This window comes from Castanea sativa, chromosome 4 (assembly GCF_040712315.1).
Source record: "Castanea sativa cultivar Marrone di Chiusa Pesio chromosome 4, ASM4071231v1".
Classification (NCBI taxonomy): domain Eukaryota; kingdom Viridiplantae; phylum Streptophyta; class Magnoliopsida; order Fagales; family Fagaceae; genus Castanea; species Castanea sativa.
Window position 1 is genome coordinate 31972777 of NC_134016.1, and position 17825 is coordinate 31990601.

General features: G+C 31.8%; 1 protein-coding gene across 1 annotated transcript; it reads left to right on the plus strand.

Moving 5' to 3' along the window:
- Window positions 1–3391: 3391 nt before the first annotated feature.
- On the plus strand, window positions 3392–15005 carry LOC142630677 (putative phospholipid-transporting ATPase 9). The gene is made up of 11 exons (XM_075804704.1): window positions 3392–4902; window positions 5756–7101; window positions 7285–7395; window positions 10174–10450; window positions 10792–10880; window positions 10986–11094; window positions 12108–12317; window positions 12706–12831; window positions 12963–13061; window positions 13871–14062; window positions 14228–15005. The coding sequence occupies exons 1-11, from the start codon at window positions 4516–4518 to the stop codon at window positions 14858–14860; spliced, it is 3579 nt and encodes a 1192-aa protein (XP_075660819.1). The 5' UTR covers window positions 3392–4515; the 3' UTR covers window positions 14861–15005.
- Window positions 15006–17825: the final 2820 nt, after the last annotated feature.

Sequence of the window (17825 nt, forward strand, 5' to 3'; positions counted from 1 at the left end):
GTATAATTAGAGAATGTGGTATACAATTCTGAATGTCTATTGTAAAACAAGATTGGCTTGTTAAGAATGAATAGGATCCCAATAGGTTGGCCTGCCCAAACCCAAAGGCTGATGTGAATCATGATAATATCCATTATTTAGGTACAGTAGAATGTATTGAGTTTTAAATAAAGAGCTGATATAATATTTTATTAGATAGGGTAAGACCCCCACTTTTACCAAATTCGAATTCTTTTATATTTTCCATGAAAGTGGGTATGAAAACTTTTCTAAAATGGTCAAATTAACAAATGTTTTAAGTGCACCCATTAATAGTACCTATAAAACACTTAAAAAAGGAGAAGCAGGATATGGATATTTTTAATTTTGGGACTTTTCAGTTTGGTTGTTAGATGTGAATCATGATAATATCAGAGCATTTTTTTTGTCAAATAGCACAATTTTAGGAATAATTTAGGAATAAAACACTAGTTCAAAGTTATTTAGTTATATAACATATTTTTAGAACTCAAGTTAGTCGAACTTAAATTTTAGGTGAAACTTGAGTTTACCAAACTCAAGCTCTAAGTATTACTGTTGTAATGTTTTATGTAAATTTGTTTTTGGAAAATAGTAGACATATATTATAGCATATTTATTATAAAACTTTGCTAGTAATGAGTTCATCATAAAAAGTAACAATTATAAATTGCTCATATATATCTATTATAATTATTTTGTTCAAGTAAAGAACAATAATTAAAACAACTTAGAGTAATATTGTATAATAAAAGTTGATAAAATCATATTAATTATTCTATATTATTGATTTTTATTATATGATGTAATAAAAAGTTTCATTACGAAATCTTTTTTTTTTCTTTAATCTTTGTTATCAAGGTATGGTGATGCTTGTTATCATCATTAGTTTCTCTATCTTCAACGTTTGAAGTTTAGTCCATCCATATTTGTTCAATTTTTGAGCTTTCATCATTTTTTTCATTTTGTTGCATCATTTGTGTTAATCACCAATGAATTGGCATTGAGAGATTCTTAATTGAATCTTATAAAGTTTGGACTTTGTTGCTAAGATTTTTCATAGTATTTGCATTTATATTAAATTTCAATGATGTTACAATTTTTTGTAAATATTTTTATTTTTTATTTTTGTTAATTTTGGAATAGTGTAGCAAAAAGAATTAATATAGCATATTAAATTGTGTTTTTTTTTTCTTCCATACCTTTTTATCATTTGAAGGTGCATCAAAAATCTTAACAACTATGTAATTTTCAAAACCATCCTTTAGATTGAATTCATTCAAATGAAGTAGAGAAATCCATTTTTTTCCTAATTTTTTTTTTCAAATCACGTGGAATTCATTCTCTAATATCAATATTTTTATAATAATTTAAATAGGTTGTACCTCAGTTTATTTTTCAGCAAAATATCTTGTAGATTCAATTAGGATTTTCTCGGCATCTCAATCAAATATCACAAAATTTGTTTTGATAGTTGCATCAAAAACTTCAATTTGAATCATGTATCTGAAGTAGTTTGCAATTGTATATATATAGTAGTTATAGTGAGATAAATATATTATAAATATTTGGAAAGTAAGTGGTTAATATGAGTGCCTCTAACTTTGGGATAGAAAGATTTATTTTCGTTTCACATTTTGCATACCAAAATGATTTTGCTTGTGGTTTGACATTCCTTTCATAAAGTACGCATAACATGTAATACCAACCTATTGTTGTATCAATATTACTTATTATTGCAATACTCTAATACATCACATCTTGCAATGAACTTTGAAATTAATATGTATTATTTTTTTAATGTAAATAATACAATGTATGATTATTTTTTTTTACGTAAATGATGAGTATAAATTGAAATGATTAATAAACCTGTTTCGTAGAATCTCATTCAATGCATTTTATCTTTACTATTGTCTTCATAATATTTAAAGATAAATCCTCCTATGAAAATATTTTTGCATGTATTTTTGGTATTTCTTGTATAGAATCATGTTTTTTACCATTTCTATCATTGATTTTTTTAAAGAAAATATTAAGTTAATGATATTTATTAGATTTTTTTGTTATTATAAATTTTAGAAATATGCACTTGTCAATTATTTCAGCAACCTCAGGGATCTTAAAATTTATATATATATTTTTTGCATTGGTCGAAGACAGAGAATTAGTCTGCATAAATTGCATAAAACACTATTAATAGATAAAAGCATATTGAATTGAAATTGGGGAAAAATGAAGACATGATTTCATGAGGTGGAGATTTTCTAGAAGTATCACCTATACGTGAGGGAAGAAGAAGAGAGTTTGTAAGAGGGTAAGAGTTTTTGCTTTGATTTACACGTGGAAATAGTCAAACTTGGGTCATAATATGTAAGGTAAGAACTGACTTGAGTTTTTCATAAGGTTTGGTCTACTTTTAAAAGGTAGTTTATTTTATAGTGAATTAATTTTGGTTTAATGGGTCTAATTTGTCAAGAATATGCAATATTTTATATAATAGTAAAAAAAAGTTATTATGATCAATTGGGTAACAGTAAAAAAAATTAACAAAAAGAGGTAAAAAATCTAAATTTATATAATAGTAAAAATAAGTTACTATAATTTATTGGGTAATGGTTAAAAAAAATTAATGAAAAAAGGTAAAAAAATGTTAAATGTAATATTAGAGTGCCACATGGCAGGACTGTAAAAGGAAGTTACTATGATCTATTGGGTAACAGTAAAAAAAATTTAATAAAAAGAGGTAAAAAAATGCTAAATTTATACAATAGTAAAAATAAGTCACTATGATTTATTGAGTAATGATTAAAAAAACTTAATAAAAAAAGTAAAAAAAGATTAAATGCAATATTAGAGTGCCATGGTTGAACAATAAAAAAAAATTACTATAATCTATTAGATAACAGTAAAAAAAAATAAAAAAAATAAAAAATGTTATATAATAATAAAAATAAGTTATTATGATAAAACATAGTACTTGGTTGGTAAACTTGAGTTTCCAAATCTAATATCCAGCATCTGTTTCCTTCTTTTCAGGAAAACAAAGCAACACTGTACCAGCCTGTTTGGATTGTGCGTATCTCATATCTCATTACTCATCAGTCATCAGTCATCAGTCGTATCTCAATCTCATCACTGTAAACTCATCACCCAATAACTTATTATTATTGTAACTTGAAAATGCCCAATAACTCATAATAGTAACTTCAAAACTCAAAATTTGGCACTTCAAATTTTCCCCTGTGCGACAGTCTGACCTCGGGATGACGCATTCGACTGAAGAGCAGATTGGTATCTCTCGGTTTTGATTTAGGAAATTCGAGGGTATAGCGATATCTGATATTGGGTTCCTGTTTATGGGTTCGATGCTTTTATTTTCCCATCTGATGGGTCGCAGTTTTTTGGTTGGAGAAGACAGAAGAGAAAGAAAGAAAACAAAACACAAAAAAGAAAAGAAGAGAATATTCTGGAATGGGGAGGAGGAGAGAGCCGTTGGGTGCCAAGGATTTGACTACGCACCGACAATGGGTCCCAGTGTATTTTTACAATATTATCGCACACCAGGCGTGGGATCCACCTTATTTGAATGATAAGTGGTAAAATTTGAGTGAGCGAAAAGTGAAAACATGAAATCCAACCAACTTCGGATCATATGATTGTTCTTGAAAAAATCCAAACAACCTTTCCCTCTATGCACTCTGTTTATTTCTTAGTTCCTAGTTTCAAAATTATGATTTGTAACTCCAATTCCCCTCTATCTCTCTCTTTTAAATTGTCTTTCATGTGTATTCTAAGTTGTGTACACCTTCTTATTCCTTATAGCTTTTGTTCAAATTCTTCAAGACTTGGCCAAGTTCTTGGCTATAGAGAAATGTTCCAATTTTGAATTTGAACTGGGTTTAGCTGGGAAAACCCGTGTCTGTTGCTCCTAGCAATAAAAATCTAAGCTTGAATATGGTAGTCGAATTGGTTGCCATGCTTCATGTTTCATAGAATTGCTACCTTGTTGTTTCCATATTCCTTTGTTTTTTTAGTTGGTCATGGAACATAATAATTCTGAAAGTTGTAAAGCTTTTAAGGATGGTGAATTCTCAGAACTTAGTTGCTCTAAACTTTGCCGGAACATTTTTCTAGTTTCACTCTGTTTCTGCTGTGTAGATTCTTTGAATGACAAATAGGAGCAGACCCAGCATGGGAAAGTCAATTATAATGCGTTTTTTCTTAGTTGTTTCCACTTTCCGTGAGTTTTGGGTTCTCTTATTCCCCATAGCTTATGTCGACCAAAATATTCTTGGAGTAGTTTCCAAAATTGGAATCAAATTTCACTTTTCTTTGATTTTTAAAGATAGCTATTTAAGTAGTTTTTAGCAGGTGGATAAGCTTCCTTGGAAAGGTGAATTCCCAGCAATTACTTGCTCTATAGGTTCACAGTAGTTCTATGTTGTGGGATTAGAAGTATTTAAACAATTAGAGGTGGAGGTGATAGCTTAGAAAATGGCTGGTGGTGTAAAAAAGAAACTACATTTAGGCAGATTACATCCCTTTAGATGTGGAACAAAATCATTTCAACCGGAACACTCACTGATTGGAGGACCCGGCTTCTCAAGGGTGGTATTTTGCAACAACACTGAAAGTCAAAGGGTCCTTACTTATGGCAACAATTATGTCACAAGTACAAAATATACACTTGCAACGTTCTTCCCCAAATCAATTTTTGAGCAGTTCAGGCGGGCTGCCAACATCTTTTTTCTTATTACCGCAATTTTGAGTTTCACGCCGGTGTCTCCTTCTTCACCAGTAACTAGTGTTCTTCCCCTTGCTCTGGTGATTGCTGCTGCAATGCTCAAAGAGGCTATGGAAGATTTGAGGCGGAAAAAGCAGGTTAGTTTGTAATTATATACACTGCTTTAATTTTACTTATTTGCTTTAAAGTTTAATATTTTCCTTAACTTACTACGTTATTTATGGTAATGAATGAATGACAAGGGAGCTTTATGATCCTAATGTATTATCCTATCACAAATTTGTCAATGAAACAATTAAATAACTTTAGAACACATTGCGTAAACGGGAAAAATGATATCATCTATATAGTTAACTATGGCAAATAAAGGCATTGTTGGAATATGTTTTCTTTGTCCTTCCCCTATAGTTTATTCTTCATAGACAAGCTTCAACTTAGTTATCACTTTAGTAATGGTTCAGTTGTCTTGATGGTTTAGTGGAAAACTGGAGCCCAAGGAGGTTCAATTACCTTGTCTGTGTTCAAATGCAGTGACTTGATCTGTCATAGAGAAATGCATTTAATTCCATTTTTTAAAATAAATTTACTACCTGTATCTTCAATAGAAAAACTTTGATTTTTTAGAGTTGGCCAATTTTAGTACGTAAGTACTTGGTTTCATTTTTGGAATCTCCATTTTAAACAAGGTGGACTTTTAAAGTGAGAATAGCTCACTTCCTACTAGATGTTATTCTCCCACCTTGTCTTGATTCCTGTTTTTACAGTAAGCTATCAGAAACAAATGGAGAGAATGCAGTATAAATATTCACGCACACACATATCTTACTAGGTGTTAAGAACTTAAAAACTTCATCTATACTAAAGGATAAAAAGTTGGTATTGTACATACATATCAATGCATTCACCTCTTTTAATCGTATTGCCCACAATGTTAATTTTAGTGACTTCTGTATCCTAGGTCCATAATCTTGTCTGTATTATTGTTATTAGGATATTGAGGTGAACAATAGAAAGGTAAAAGTGCATCGTGGTGAAGGTGTATTCGATAATGCTAAATGGATGAATTTGCAAGTTGGAGATATAGTGAGGGTGGAAAAGGATGAATTTTTTCCTGCTGATCTCATCCTGCTTTCTTCAAGTTACGAGGAAGCAATTTGCTACGTTGAGACCATGAATCTAGATGGAGAAACCAATTTGAAACTAAAACAAGCAGTGGATGCAACTTCAAAGCTGCACGAAGACTCAGGCTTTCAAAAATTCAGGGCTGTAATTAAAAGTGAGGACCCAAATGCAAATTTGTACTCTTATATAGGCAGTTTGCAGCTTGAAGAACAACAGTACCCACTTACACCTCAGCAGCTTCTGCTTAGGGAATCAAAACTAAGAAACACGGATTTTATTTATGGGGTGGTAATATTTACAGGTCATGACACAAAGGTTGTGCAAAATTCAACAGCTCCTCCTTCCAAGAGAAGCAAAATTGAGAGAAGAATGGATAAGATTGTTTACTTTTTGTTTTCTATCCTTGTGTTGATGTCTTTTATGGGGCCAATTTTCTTCGGAATTTCAACTAGGGAGGACTTGGAAAATGGAACAATGACAAGATGGTACCTTAGACCAGATGACACTACAATATACTATGATCCAAACAGAGCACCAGTTGCAGCAATTTTGAACTTTCTGACTTTCATTATGTTGTATAGTTTTTTGATTCCCATTCCATTGTATATTACACTAGAAATAGTTAAAGTTATTCAATGTACTTTCATCAATCAAGATCTGCACATGTATTATGAAGAAGCCGACAAGCCAGCAAAAACCCGTACCTCAAATTTGAATGAAGAACTTGGCCAAGTTAACACTATACTCTCTGATAAGACAGGAACTTTGACTTGCAACTTGATGGAGTTTATTAAGTGTTCAATAGCAGGGACTGCCTATGGGCATGGAGTGACAGAAGTTGAAAGAGCTCTGGCTAGGAGAGAAGGGTTGCCTTCGGCTAAAGAGGTGACAAATGGGGAGGGCCAGGTTGAGAATTCCAACAAAGCATCCATTAAAGGATTTAACTTTTTTGATGAAAGGATCACTCATGGTAAATGGGTTAATGAGCCTCATGCAGATGTAATCCAGAAATTTCTACTGTTACTGGCCATTTGCCATACTGCAGTACCTGAAGTTGATGAAGATACGGGAAGACTTTCTTATGAAGCAGAATCACCAGATGAGGCAGCTTTTGTGATTGCAGCCAGAGAACTGGGGTTTGAATTTTATGAGAGGACTCAAACAAGCATCTTACTACATGAATTTCATCCCATCTCTGGCAGAAAAGTTCAAAGGTTAGTTTCTTGCACTTAAACCTTCTCGTTTTTACTTTTTCTGCTGTAAAAAATCCTGTACATTGCTACAGAAAACATTTCAGATCACTCATAGCGTGGTGATATTTTTGAGCTCTTCTTCTCAAGGACATAATGTAACTCTTGAAAGATATGTGGCTAAAGTGACATATTTTCATTTTACAGATCTTATAAACTTTTGAATATCTTGGAGTTTAGTAGCTCAAGAAAGCGGATGTCTGTGATTGTAAGAAACATGGAGGGAAAGCTGCTACTACTTTGTAAAGGTGCTGACAGGTTTGTAAAAAGAAACATCACTTGAAAACTTTTTAGATTACTTCAGTAAGTAATATTTTCCTACAAACTCTGTGACAACATGTTAATCCTGGACTAGCTTGCAAGAGGTTGGTCAACACAGTGATTCTTGTACGTATGTTGTGCCATTCTAACTTGCAGAATGTTGTTTTATCTTTTGGATAATAGCATAGATGGTTCACTATAACAACCCCCCCCCCCCCCCCCCTTCAAAACAAAAAGAATTCAAAGACTGATTTGCATTTTCCGACATAAATAAGGGAATGCAAGTCATATTTGAACTTCAATTATTTAAACTAGTAAGTTTCCCGTGCAATGCATGGATACTGTTGTAATGTTTTATGTAAATTTATTTTTGAAAAATATGATACATATATTATAGCATATTTATTATAAAACTTTGTTAGTAATGAGTTCATCATAAAAAGTAACAATTATAAATTGCACACATATATCTATTATAATTATTTTGTTCAAATAATGAGTAATAATTAAAACAACTTGGACTAATATTGCATAATAAAAAGTTGAAAAAAGCATATTAATTCATTCTATAGTACTGATTTTTATTATATGATGTAATAAAAAGCATCATTACGAAATCTTTTTTTTTTTCTTCAATCTTTGTTATTGCGGTATGGTGATGCTTGTTGTCATCATCAGTTTTTGCATCTTCAACGTTTGAAGTTTAGTTCATCCATATTTGTTCAATTTTTGAGCTTTCATCATTTTTTTTCCTTTTGTTGCAACATTTGTGTTAATCACTAATAAATTGGCATCAAGAGACTCTTAATTGGATCTTACAAAGTTTGGACTTTGTCGCTATGATTTTTCATGGTATTTGTTTTTATATTAAATTTCAATGATGTTACAGTTTTTTATAAATATATATATATATATATATATATATATATATATATATATATATATTTGTTAATTTTGGAATAGTGCAGCAAAAAGAATTAATATAGCATATTGAATTGTGTATTTTTTTTTTTCTTCCATACCTTTTTATCATTTGAAGGTGCATCAAAAATCTTAGTAACTATATAATTTTCAAAACCATCCTTTAGATTGAATTCATTCAAATGAAGTAGAGAAATCCATTTCTTTCCTAATTTTTTTTTCAAACCACGTGGGATTCGTTCTCCAATATCAATATTTTTACAATAATTTAAATAAGTAATACCTCAGTTTATTTTTCAGCAAGATCTCTTGTAGATTCATTTAGGATTTTCTCGGCATCTCGATCAAATATCACAAAATTTGTTTTGTTAGTTGCATCAAAAACTTCTTTTTGAATCATGTATCTGAAGTAGTTTGCAATTGTATATATATAGTAGTATATAAATATTTGGAGAGTATGTAGTTAATGTGAGTGTCTCTAACTTTGGGATAGAAAGATTTATTTTTGTTTCACAATTTGCACACCAAAATGATTTTACTTGTGATTTGACATTCCTTTCATAAAATACACACAAAATGTAATATCAACCTATTATTGTATCAATGTTACTTATTATTGCAATACCTTAGCAGTTCACATCTTGCAAAGAACTTTGAAATTAATATGCATTATTTTTTTAATGTAAATAATATGATGTATTATTATTTTTTTTACGTAAATGATGAGTATAATTCAAAATGATTAACAAACCTATTTCTTAGGATCTCATTCAATGCATTTTATCTTTATTATTGTCTTCATATTATTTAAAGATAAATCCTCCTATGAAAATTGTTTTGCATGTATTTTTGGTTTTTCTTGTATAGGATCATGTTTTTTACCATTCCTATCATTGAATTTTTTAAAATAAAATATTATTTTGTGAGATAGTATATGATATTTATTAGACTTTTTTGTTATTATAAATTTTAGAAATATGCACTTGTCAATTATTTCAGCAACCTCAGGGATCTTAAAATATATATATATATATATATATATATATATATATATATTTTTGTTGCACTAGTCAATGATAAAAATTTGTCTGCATAAATTGCATAGAATTTAATTAATAGACAAAAGTATATTGAATTGAAATTGGGTAAAAATGAAGACATGATTTCATAAGAATGAGATTTTCTAGAAGTATCATCTATATGTGGGGGAGGAAGAAGAGAGTTTGTAAGAGGGTAAAAGTTTTTGCTTTTATTTACACGTGAGAATGGTCAAACTTAGATCATAATATGTAAGGTAAGAACTGTGCTTGAGTTTTTTATAAGGTTTGATCTACTTTTAAAAGGTATTCCATTTTATAGTGAACAAATTTTGGTCTAATTGTCAAGAGCAGCCTGTATTTTATATAATAGTAAAAAGAAGTTACTATGATCTATTAGGTAACAGTAAAAAAAAAAAAACTTAATAAAAAGAGGTAAAAAATGCTAAATTTATATAATGGTAAAAATAAGTTACTATGATTTATTGGGTAATGGTTAAAAAAACTTAATGAAAAAAGGTAAAAAAAAAAAAAAAGGTTAAATGCAATATTAGAGTGCCACGTGGAAAGAAGTTACTATGATCTATTGGATAACAGGAAAAAAAAACTTAATAAAAAGAGGTAAAAAATGCTAAATTTATATAATGGTAAAAATAAGTTACTATGATTTACTGAATAACAGTAAAAAAAACTTAATGAAAAAAAGTAAAAAATGTTAAATGCAATATTAGAGTACCACGTGTAAGTACCTCATGCACTCTCACATGAGGTTTTTATATATATATATATTGATTATTTTCAATTTATTCCTGAGCAGTGTCATGTTTGAAAGACTTACAAAGAATGGAAAAGAGTTTGAGGAGCAGACTCAGGAGCATATTAATGAGTATGCCAATGCTGGTTTGAGGACCTTGGTGCTTGCATATCGTGAACTGGACGAGGAAGAATATAATAAGTTTAATGAAGAATTTCATGAGGCCAAGAACTCTGTGAGTGCAGATCATGAGGAACTGATGGAGAAAGTGGCAGAAAAGATTGAGAAGGATTTGATTCTTCTTGGAGCTACTGCAGTCGAAGACAAACTTCAGAATGGGGTAAGTTTAATGCATTAAAGAAAAGAGACTTTTGAAACTGGTGGAAATGAAATTACAACATTTATGGCATTTTGTCGGAAATTCTTCATTTTTGATCTAATAATGGAAAATCTTGGAATTAAGCCTTTTTTTTTTTTTTTTGATAAGTTGGAACTAAGCCTTAGTTGGGTTTGCTTTAGGTGGACCATTCCCCCCCCCCCTCCAAAAGTTACCAAATTCATTCTTTGACATATACTTGTGTCAAATACTTATCAATATTTCTATTCTGAACAAAATGAGTCTGAATGACATGTTCAAACGATTGTGAAATTATATAGTATTCATTTCTTTGTGCTGGATAGGTTCCTGAATGTATTGACAAGCTAGCACAAGCAGGAATCAAAATATGGGTTTTGACTGGAGATAAAATGGAGACAGCAATCAATATTGGGTATGATTAGTGGTTGGCTCTAGGAATCATTAGATATTGACCCAATAAACATAGAATTATGACTTTTAATTAATTGTTATTTATCATTTATCTTTTATCTTTCAGCTTTGCCTGTTGTTTGCTTAGACAAGGAATGAAGCAAATAGTAATTAGCTCAGAGACACCAAAAATCAAAGCACTGGAGAAAGTAGGGGACAATTCTTCTGTAGCAGTGGTAAAACCTAATTTTATATGGTGTTATGCCTTTTTATTTTTATTTTTTACTTTTTTGTGTTAATTAGAGGTAACTGCTTTCCATTTTCAACCACAAGAATAATACAACCTATAGATTAGTTTTGACGAGGATGTGTAGTAAACTATGCTTTTCTAGGTGTGGTGCTTGTTTCCAAGAAAACCCGTTTCTTATAAGTAGTTCTTATTGTAACAAATCTCTAGAAACATAATGTTTTCTGATGCAAAGCATGTACAGAAACTATAAAAAAAGGTAGGTCCAATTAGTTTACATTTCAGTGCTAGTTTTTGATTGATATCCTTTTGTAATAAAACATTGAAGAAACACAATGAAACTTGGAATATTATGACAATTTGAAGTTTGAGTAGTTATTTTAAGATCTTAAGTTCTTTTTCTTAACAAGTCTAAATTATCAAATAGCTTACTTACTGTCCTAGCACTGGAGAGAGAGAGAGAGAGAGAGAGAGAGAGAGAGGATCTGATAATCTTTTTTGACACTATATCCAAGTTCATCAGCCAATTTAGTTGAGCTTTATTGTATGTACTCATATCATTTTGTTAGACTATTCCTATTCCTAACAGCTGGGGGAGCGACTCCTTTTCTTTCTTTCCACTACTTTTCAAACTTGTCTTCTAGTTGATGAGAGAGATCTTTCCAATCTGAATTAATTGTGTTGTAGAGATGCCAACAACTTTTCCATTCAACATATGTATTTGGGACACCCCTAAATTGGTACTTATTTGAAATTGATACAGAATGTTTAAAAATAGCCACTGTGACGCATGATATGCAATGCCAATTATGTAATGCTGAAAATGGAGTATTACGCAACCGATGATAAAAAATAATTCTACCTAAATAGTTGAAAATTTTCTTTTTCTTGATAAGTCTTCATAGTTGACAGCCATAGCAAATTCATGTTCATTTGTAAGTGAATTTAATATCATGGTCTTACTTGTAATTTGTGACCTTGACGGGATCTTTCTTATTTTAGGCATTTAGGAAAAATGTCATCGAACAGATTCTGGAGGCAAAAGAATCACTTACCACATTAAGAAAAAGCTCAGAGGCATTGGCTTTGATCATTGATGGGAAGTCACTCAGTTGTGCTTTGGAGGATGATGTCAAGGGCCTGTTATTAGAGCTTGCCCTTGGCTGTGCATCTGTTATTTGCTGTCGTTGTTCTCCCAAACAAAAAGCCCTTGTAAGATTTTCCTTATTTTTCTATGTTCTTTATATTTTCAATTCAGGTGTGTGTGTGAATCAACGTATTTTACTTCTTTTCAACTTTTTTTATTTATTTTAATGTTTAGCACAAAGCTTTATATCTAATCCTGAATCATAATTTCATTCCCATAATATCCCTAGGGTAGTCATAGGCTATCAAACGTGCTTAATTTTTTGGTGTTCCCTATTTTAATTAATTGAAGTTGATAATGAAAATATTTTTGTATCAATCCAGTCCAAAGGACTCTATTTCTTTTTCTGCAAGTTAAAAATAAAAATATTTATGCAAAATCATCCAAGCTTTTTAGGTTTCTAGCAATTCAAGAAACTTTTATCCTGAAAATAGGTGATGCTTGATAATGCAGGTTACGAGACTGGTCAAAATTAGAACAGGTAGAACAACTCTAGCAATTGGTGATGGAGCAAATGATGTTGGAATGCTACAAGAAGCAGATATAGGAATTGGAATTAGTGGTGTTGAGGGAATGCAGGTATTTTTTGGAAGGATTGCTCAATGATTATATTCTGCATCTATTTTAAATTCCATGTGGAAATTTATTTCAATTTGCGACTTTGTATTTTTAGTTGTCCATTTTGACAAGTATCTGCTTCCAAATTGCAGGCAGTTATGTCAAGTGACATTGCAATTGCTCAGTTCCGATATTTGGAGCGCTTGCTTCTTTTGCATGGACATTGGTGTTACAGAAGGATCTCAACAATGGTAACATATCATCTGGAAATGTCAGAGACCAATATGAATATCAAACCTTGTTTTAAATTAATAATATACATAAATGGTAAAAATCTTGAATATTTTGTTCCCAAGCAATTTTTGCTAGAAAATTATTTAAAATTTGCAGATGCCTTGACTCAAAAGTAAGTGTCCTTTCCTGTTTATCCATTATAAGTAATAAGGTGTGAATATCTAGAATACTGAAAATGGTCATTATTAATTGTTAATGGTGAACTCTAACTCCAACATCAATCCAAACAAGTTTATATAGATGTTTATAAACTTTGAATCTTAAGAAGCCCGCAAATTTGAATTTTTACAAATTTTATAAAAAATATATCCTGTTTCTTACTATATAATATACCACAGAGAGCCATGACAAAGATTGTTAATTTAATGTTACTCACACAAAAGTAGATTCCACAAACAAACACACACAGACACACTGAAACACAAGAATGGGAAAACAAAAAAGCAATTTTCTATACCATAGATAGCCATGACAAAGTTGTTAATTTAATGTCACTCATACAAAAGGCATATTCCACACACAAGAATGTGTAACCAGGGGGGGAAATTTTAAGCATGGATATATTGAAAAGCATGTGAATTCCTACCTCCTTTGTCACTTGCTTCACTTTTTGTTTTGTGTTCCTAATGTTCTTTGGCACAAAAGTATGATAATAAGTCAATGAACCTTGAGGCAATCTTTAATAGAGACAAACTTGGGAGCTTGACTGTCAATGTTTTGAAGCCAAGGATTATGTATAATGACATAATCCTTTGCTGCTTGACAGATATGCTACTTCTTTTACAAGAACATTGCCTTTGGCTTCACTCTCTTCTTCTTTGAGGCGTATGCATCTTTCTCAGGCCAAACTGCCTACAATGATTGGTATATGTCATTCTATAATGTCATCTTCACGTCAATTCCTGTGGTAGCCTTAGGAATTCTTGAGCAGGATGTCTCTGCAGAGCTTTGTCTAAAGGTAAATCATGTGTTGGGATGCTTTTACTTTTGTCAATTCAAATTTATAAAAATTTTACTCATTCCTTTTCCCAAGCCGCATTAATGGAAATTTCAAAAAAATTTCAGCATTCAAATCCTAATAGCAAATAGCATTGGGCTAACTTCTCATTTGTAATCTTTACAGTTCCCTCTGTTGTACCAAGAAGGTGTACAAAACGTCCTATTCAGCTGGTTTCAATTCCTTGGCTGGGCATTCAATGGGGTATTGAATGCGATTTTGATCTTCTTCTTTTGCTCCTGTGCAATGGAACATCCTGCCTTCCGTAAAGGAGGTGAAGTTGCAGAATTGGAAATCCTTGGAACCGTCATGTACACTTGCATTGTATGGGTGGTGAATTGTCAAATTGCACTATCCACCAACTATTTCACTTTAAAAAATCATTGCTACATATGGGGTAGCATTATATTGTGGTACATATTTCTATTGGCATATGGAGCAATGAACCCCATCATATCAACAACAGCCTATAAGGTCTTCATTGAAGCCTGTGCACCAGCCCCTTCTTATTGGCTTCTCACACTGTTTGTGGTAATCACTTCTCTAATCCCATATTTCACATACAGATCCATCCAACTGTGGTTTTTCCCCATGTATCATCAGATGGTACAGTGGATAAGTAAAGATGGGCAATCAGATGACCCTGAGTTTTGTCAGATGGTAAGACAGAGATCGTTAAGGCCTACAACAGTGGGATATACAGCCCATTTGGAGGCAACATCCAAACGCTTTCTAGAGATGCATGAAGTCCATTTATAGTAGTAGTTTTTTGAAGGTTCATAGAAGAAATAGTGTAGTTTTGTTTCGGAGACAAGTTTGCATTAAAAAATACAGAAAAACTATTTGATTCAAATTGGATTTTCTTTTCCATGTGTAAGAATAATGGCATCTTTGCACCTTAATGTACTTTACTATCAGACATTTGATGTTGAAATCTTACTTAGGCTTTTACCAAGCTGTTACATATTGACTTGTTTTTTTCTCTCTGCTTCCCAATCCTTTGATATTGAAATAAATGCATGGACGTCCTTTCTTTGAGTTAGAAGTTGTAAGAATTAAGGTAATATGTTATTTAATAAATACAAATTGTATGTTAATTGAAGTAAATTCATACTCTTAGATGTTTGTTTGTATTATTCAAATGTACAAATTAAAACCATATGGATCAATATCTGAAAAAGAACCAACTATAAAAGCTAGAATTTACTAGTAATTGGCAAGTAGGATAGAAAACAAAAAAGGTTGTACAAGAAGTTTTGTTAAAAAAAAAAAAATTCAAAACCGCCATATCAGCAAGCCTAAAGATTGGTTCATCTAATCCCACAGAATTTTCTCCTGCTCACCCTGGCATGTGTATAATACTAATACTATGGTAGTAAAATTAAATCCTTTCTAAAAGCCTATGTACAAGCCTGATCTTCTGCCTCAGAAGTGAACATTTTCTTTGTTTCACACAGTACCAAAAAAAAAAATTCTTCACAGCAGAACTCAAGGATTTTCCTGTGATTTCATTTGGAAATTGTAGCCATTAGATCAGAGAAAACCCTAGTTGTAGGGTTTGTTAGTATTATCATCCACACGTGCTGTCCCCAGCACTCACACGTGTATTGCTGCCCAAAATATCTAAGCCAGTTACAATTAGTTAGAGTCACTGAGTGATGAGTTGTCAGGGTAGTTATTTAACCATTTGATAAAAAAAAATGTTAATAATATATAGAAAAAAAATATTATTTCTCTCTGCCATATTTGTATTTTATTTTTAAAAAAATTGCTGTGTTGTCGTACTGTATCCGAATCCATACAGTGCCTAGATCCATGCAGGTGCTTCCTAAGAAAAGAGCATCATCCATCAATGTGCCATCTCAGGTTCACCTTTATTATTATATGATTATATGATTGCTCAATTATATGATTATATGTTTTCATAATTATTTGATTTGCTCAATTATTAAGGGTTATCTAGCTTCCAGGCGGTTTAAGATGGATTTTTTTTTTGGTCGGGTTAGGTTCGTTACTTCGTTTTGCTATTGAATTCTGATATTTACATGAGTTGAGGTATTTTTTTTTTTTGAGGTATTTCTTAGGGTAAGGAATTTCACCCTTGGATCTGTGACGAGATCAAACGTCTCTAAGATTGCCGTTTTTGAAAGAATTTGAAGTTCAATCGGTTATACACTGAAAATTGAAGCGACAAAACTATTGTGTCCATCTACTCTGCCACTCCTCATGGGAAGAACCTATATTTGTATTTTTAACAAATTTCGTAAAAGACATTGTTATGTGATAACCATTTATAGTTAATATTGTAGTAAAACTCCAGCAATTATTCTTTTTATGCTATTCTAGCAGAAAGAAACATAGAAAAATCTTAATTAAAGAGATTTGTGATTGGGGTCCGGCTCCCCTCCCATGTAGAATTCTTCAGTTCTCTCCTATTTTTATATGGATGAAAGACACGTGTTACAAAAGCAATTCAAAGGCTTAAAAAAGGCCACATAGTAAATACAATTTTTTTTCTTAATTCTTTATTTCTCTCTCCTCACTTTCCTAGTTTCCCCTCTTCTCTCTCTTCAAAGCTAAGCACCAAGATGAAAGCTTCATCTACAGGAGAAGATCAAAGCTTTCTCCTCTCCTATTCTCCATCTGTTACTTTGAATACTACTACCAGAAATAATTTTTTCTTATTCTTAGTTTTGTTGGGCTTATAATGGTCTCTATTCATCTTTAGGAAAAATGTTTTGGTTGTGTGTGTTTCACCGGTTTGGATCCGTAACAAGTGGTGATAATAGGTTCTAAAATCATAATACTAGAACTTCATAATGCAGCTTATTTCTATAAGATTTTTTTTGCCAAATATTCAGTTTTTACAAACAATATTATTGAAAAATCTATGCCTAAACTTATTTTGTTATGTAACATTTTTTGAAACTCGAGTTTGCTAAACTTGAGTACTGTTAGAAATACTGAATTCAATAGTATTGTATTTCTCATTGAAAGAATATACATGAGTGCCTTTATATAAGAGGCATATGAATGCAGTACAAGTAAGAGTGTAGTACAAGAATGTGTGCTATACAAGTAAACTAGCTGGACCTAAAGCCCACAACACTATACATGTTAACAGCTCCCCCTCAAACTCAAGGTGGATGTGAGACCAACTTGAGGTTGTCAACCAAAGTACGAAGGCATCCCTTAGGATGTGACTTGGTGAAGATATCTGCAAGTTGATCTGTAGAGGAGACTGAGATTAGCTTGAGAGCACCATGGACAAGATGATAACGGATAAAATGACAATCGATCTCGATGTGTTTAGTCCGTTCATGAAAAATATCATTGTGAGCAATATGAATGGCACTCTTGTTGTCATAATAAAGAGGAGTAGTAGAGGATGTAGACACACCTAAGTCTTTGAGAAGCCATCGTAGCCAAAGAAGCTCAAATATGATATCAGTAAGGGCACGATATTCTACTTCAGTACTAGAACGGGCCACATGAGTTTGTTTCTTGCTTCGCCAAAAAATCAAAGAAGAACCAAGAAGAAAGCAATAACCAGTGGTGGACCTGCGATCAGTGGGATCTCCTGCCCAATCAGTATTAGAAAATGTACGGAGAACAAGAGGAGACTGAGCAAAGTAGAAAAGACCATGGAAGAGAGTGCCCTTTAGGTTCCAAAAAATGCGCAGAACAACAGTATAGTGAGTCGATCGTGGAGTAGACAGATACT

Coding starts and splice junctions, on each gene's coding strand:
- LOC142630677 (XM_075804704.1), top strand. CDS start 4,516: ATGGCTGGTGGTGTAAAAAAGAAACTACATTTAGGCAGATTACATCCC. Junction 10,881..10,985: donor GAGACAGCAATCAATATTGG/GTATGATTAGTG, acceptor TTTATCTTTCAG/CTTTGCCTGTTGTTTGCTTA. Junction 13,062..13,870: donor ACAGAAGGATCTCAACAATG/GTAACATATCAT, acceptor GCTGCTTGACAG/ATATGCTACTTCTTTTACAA.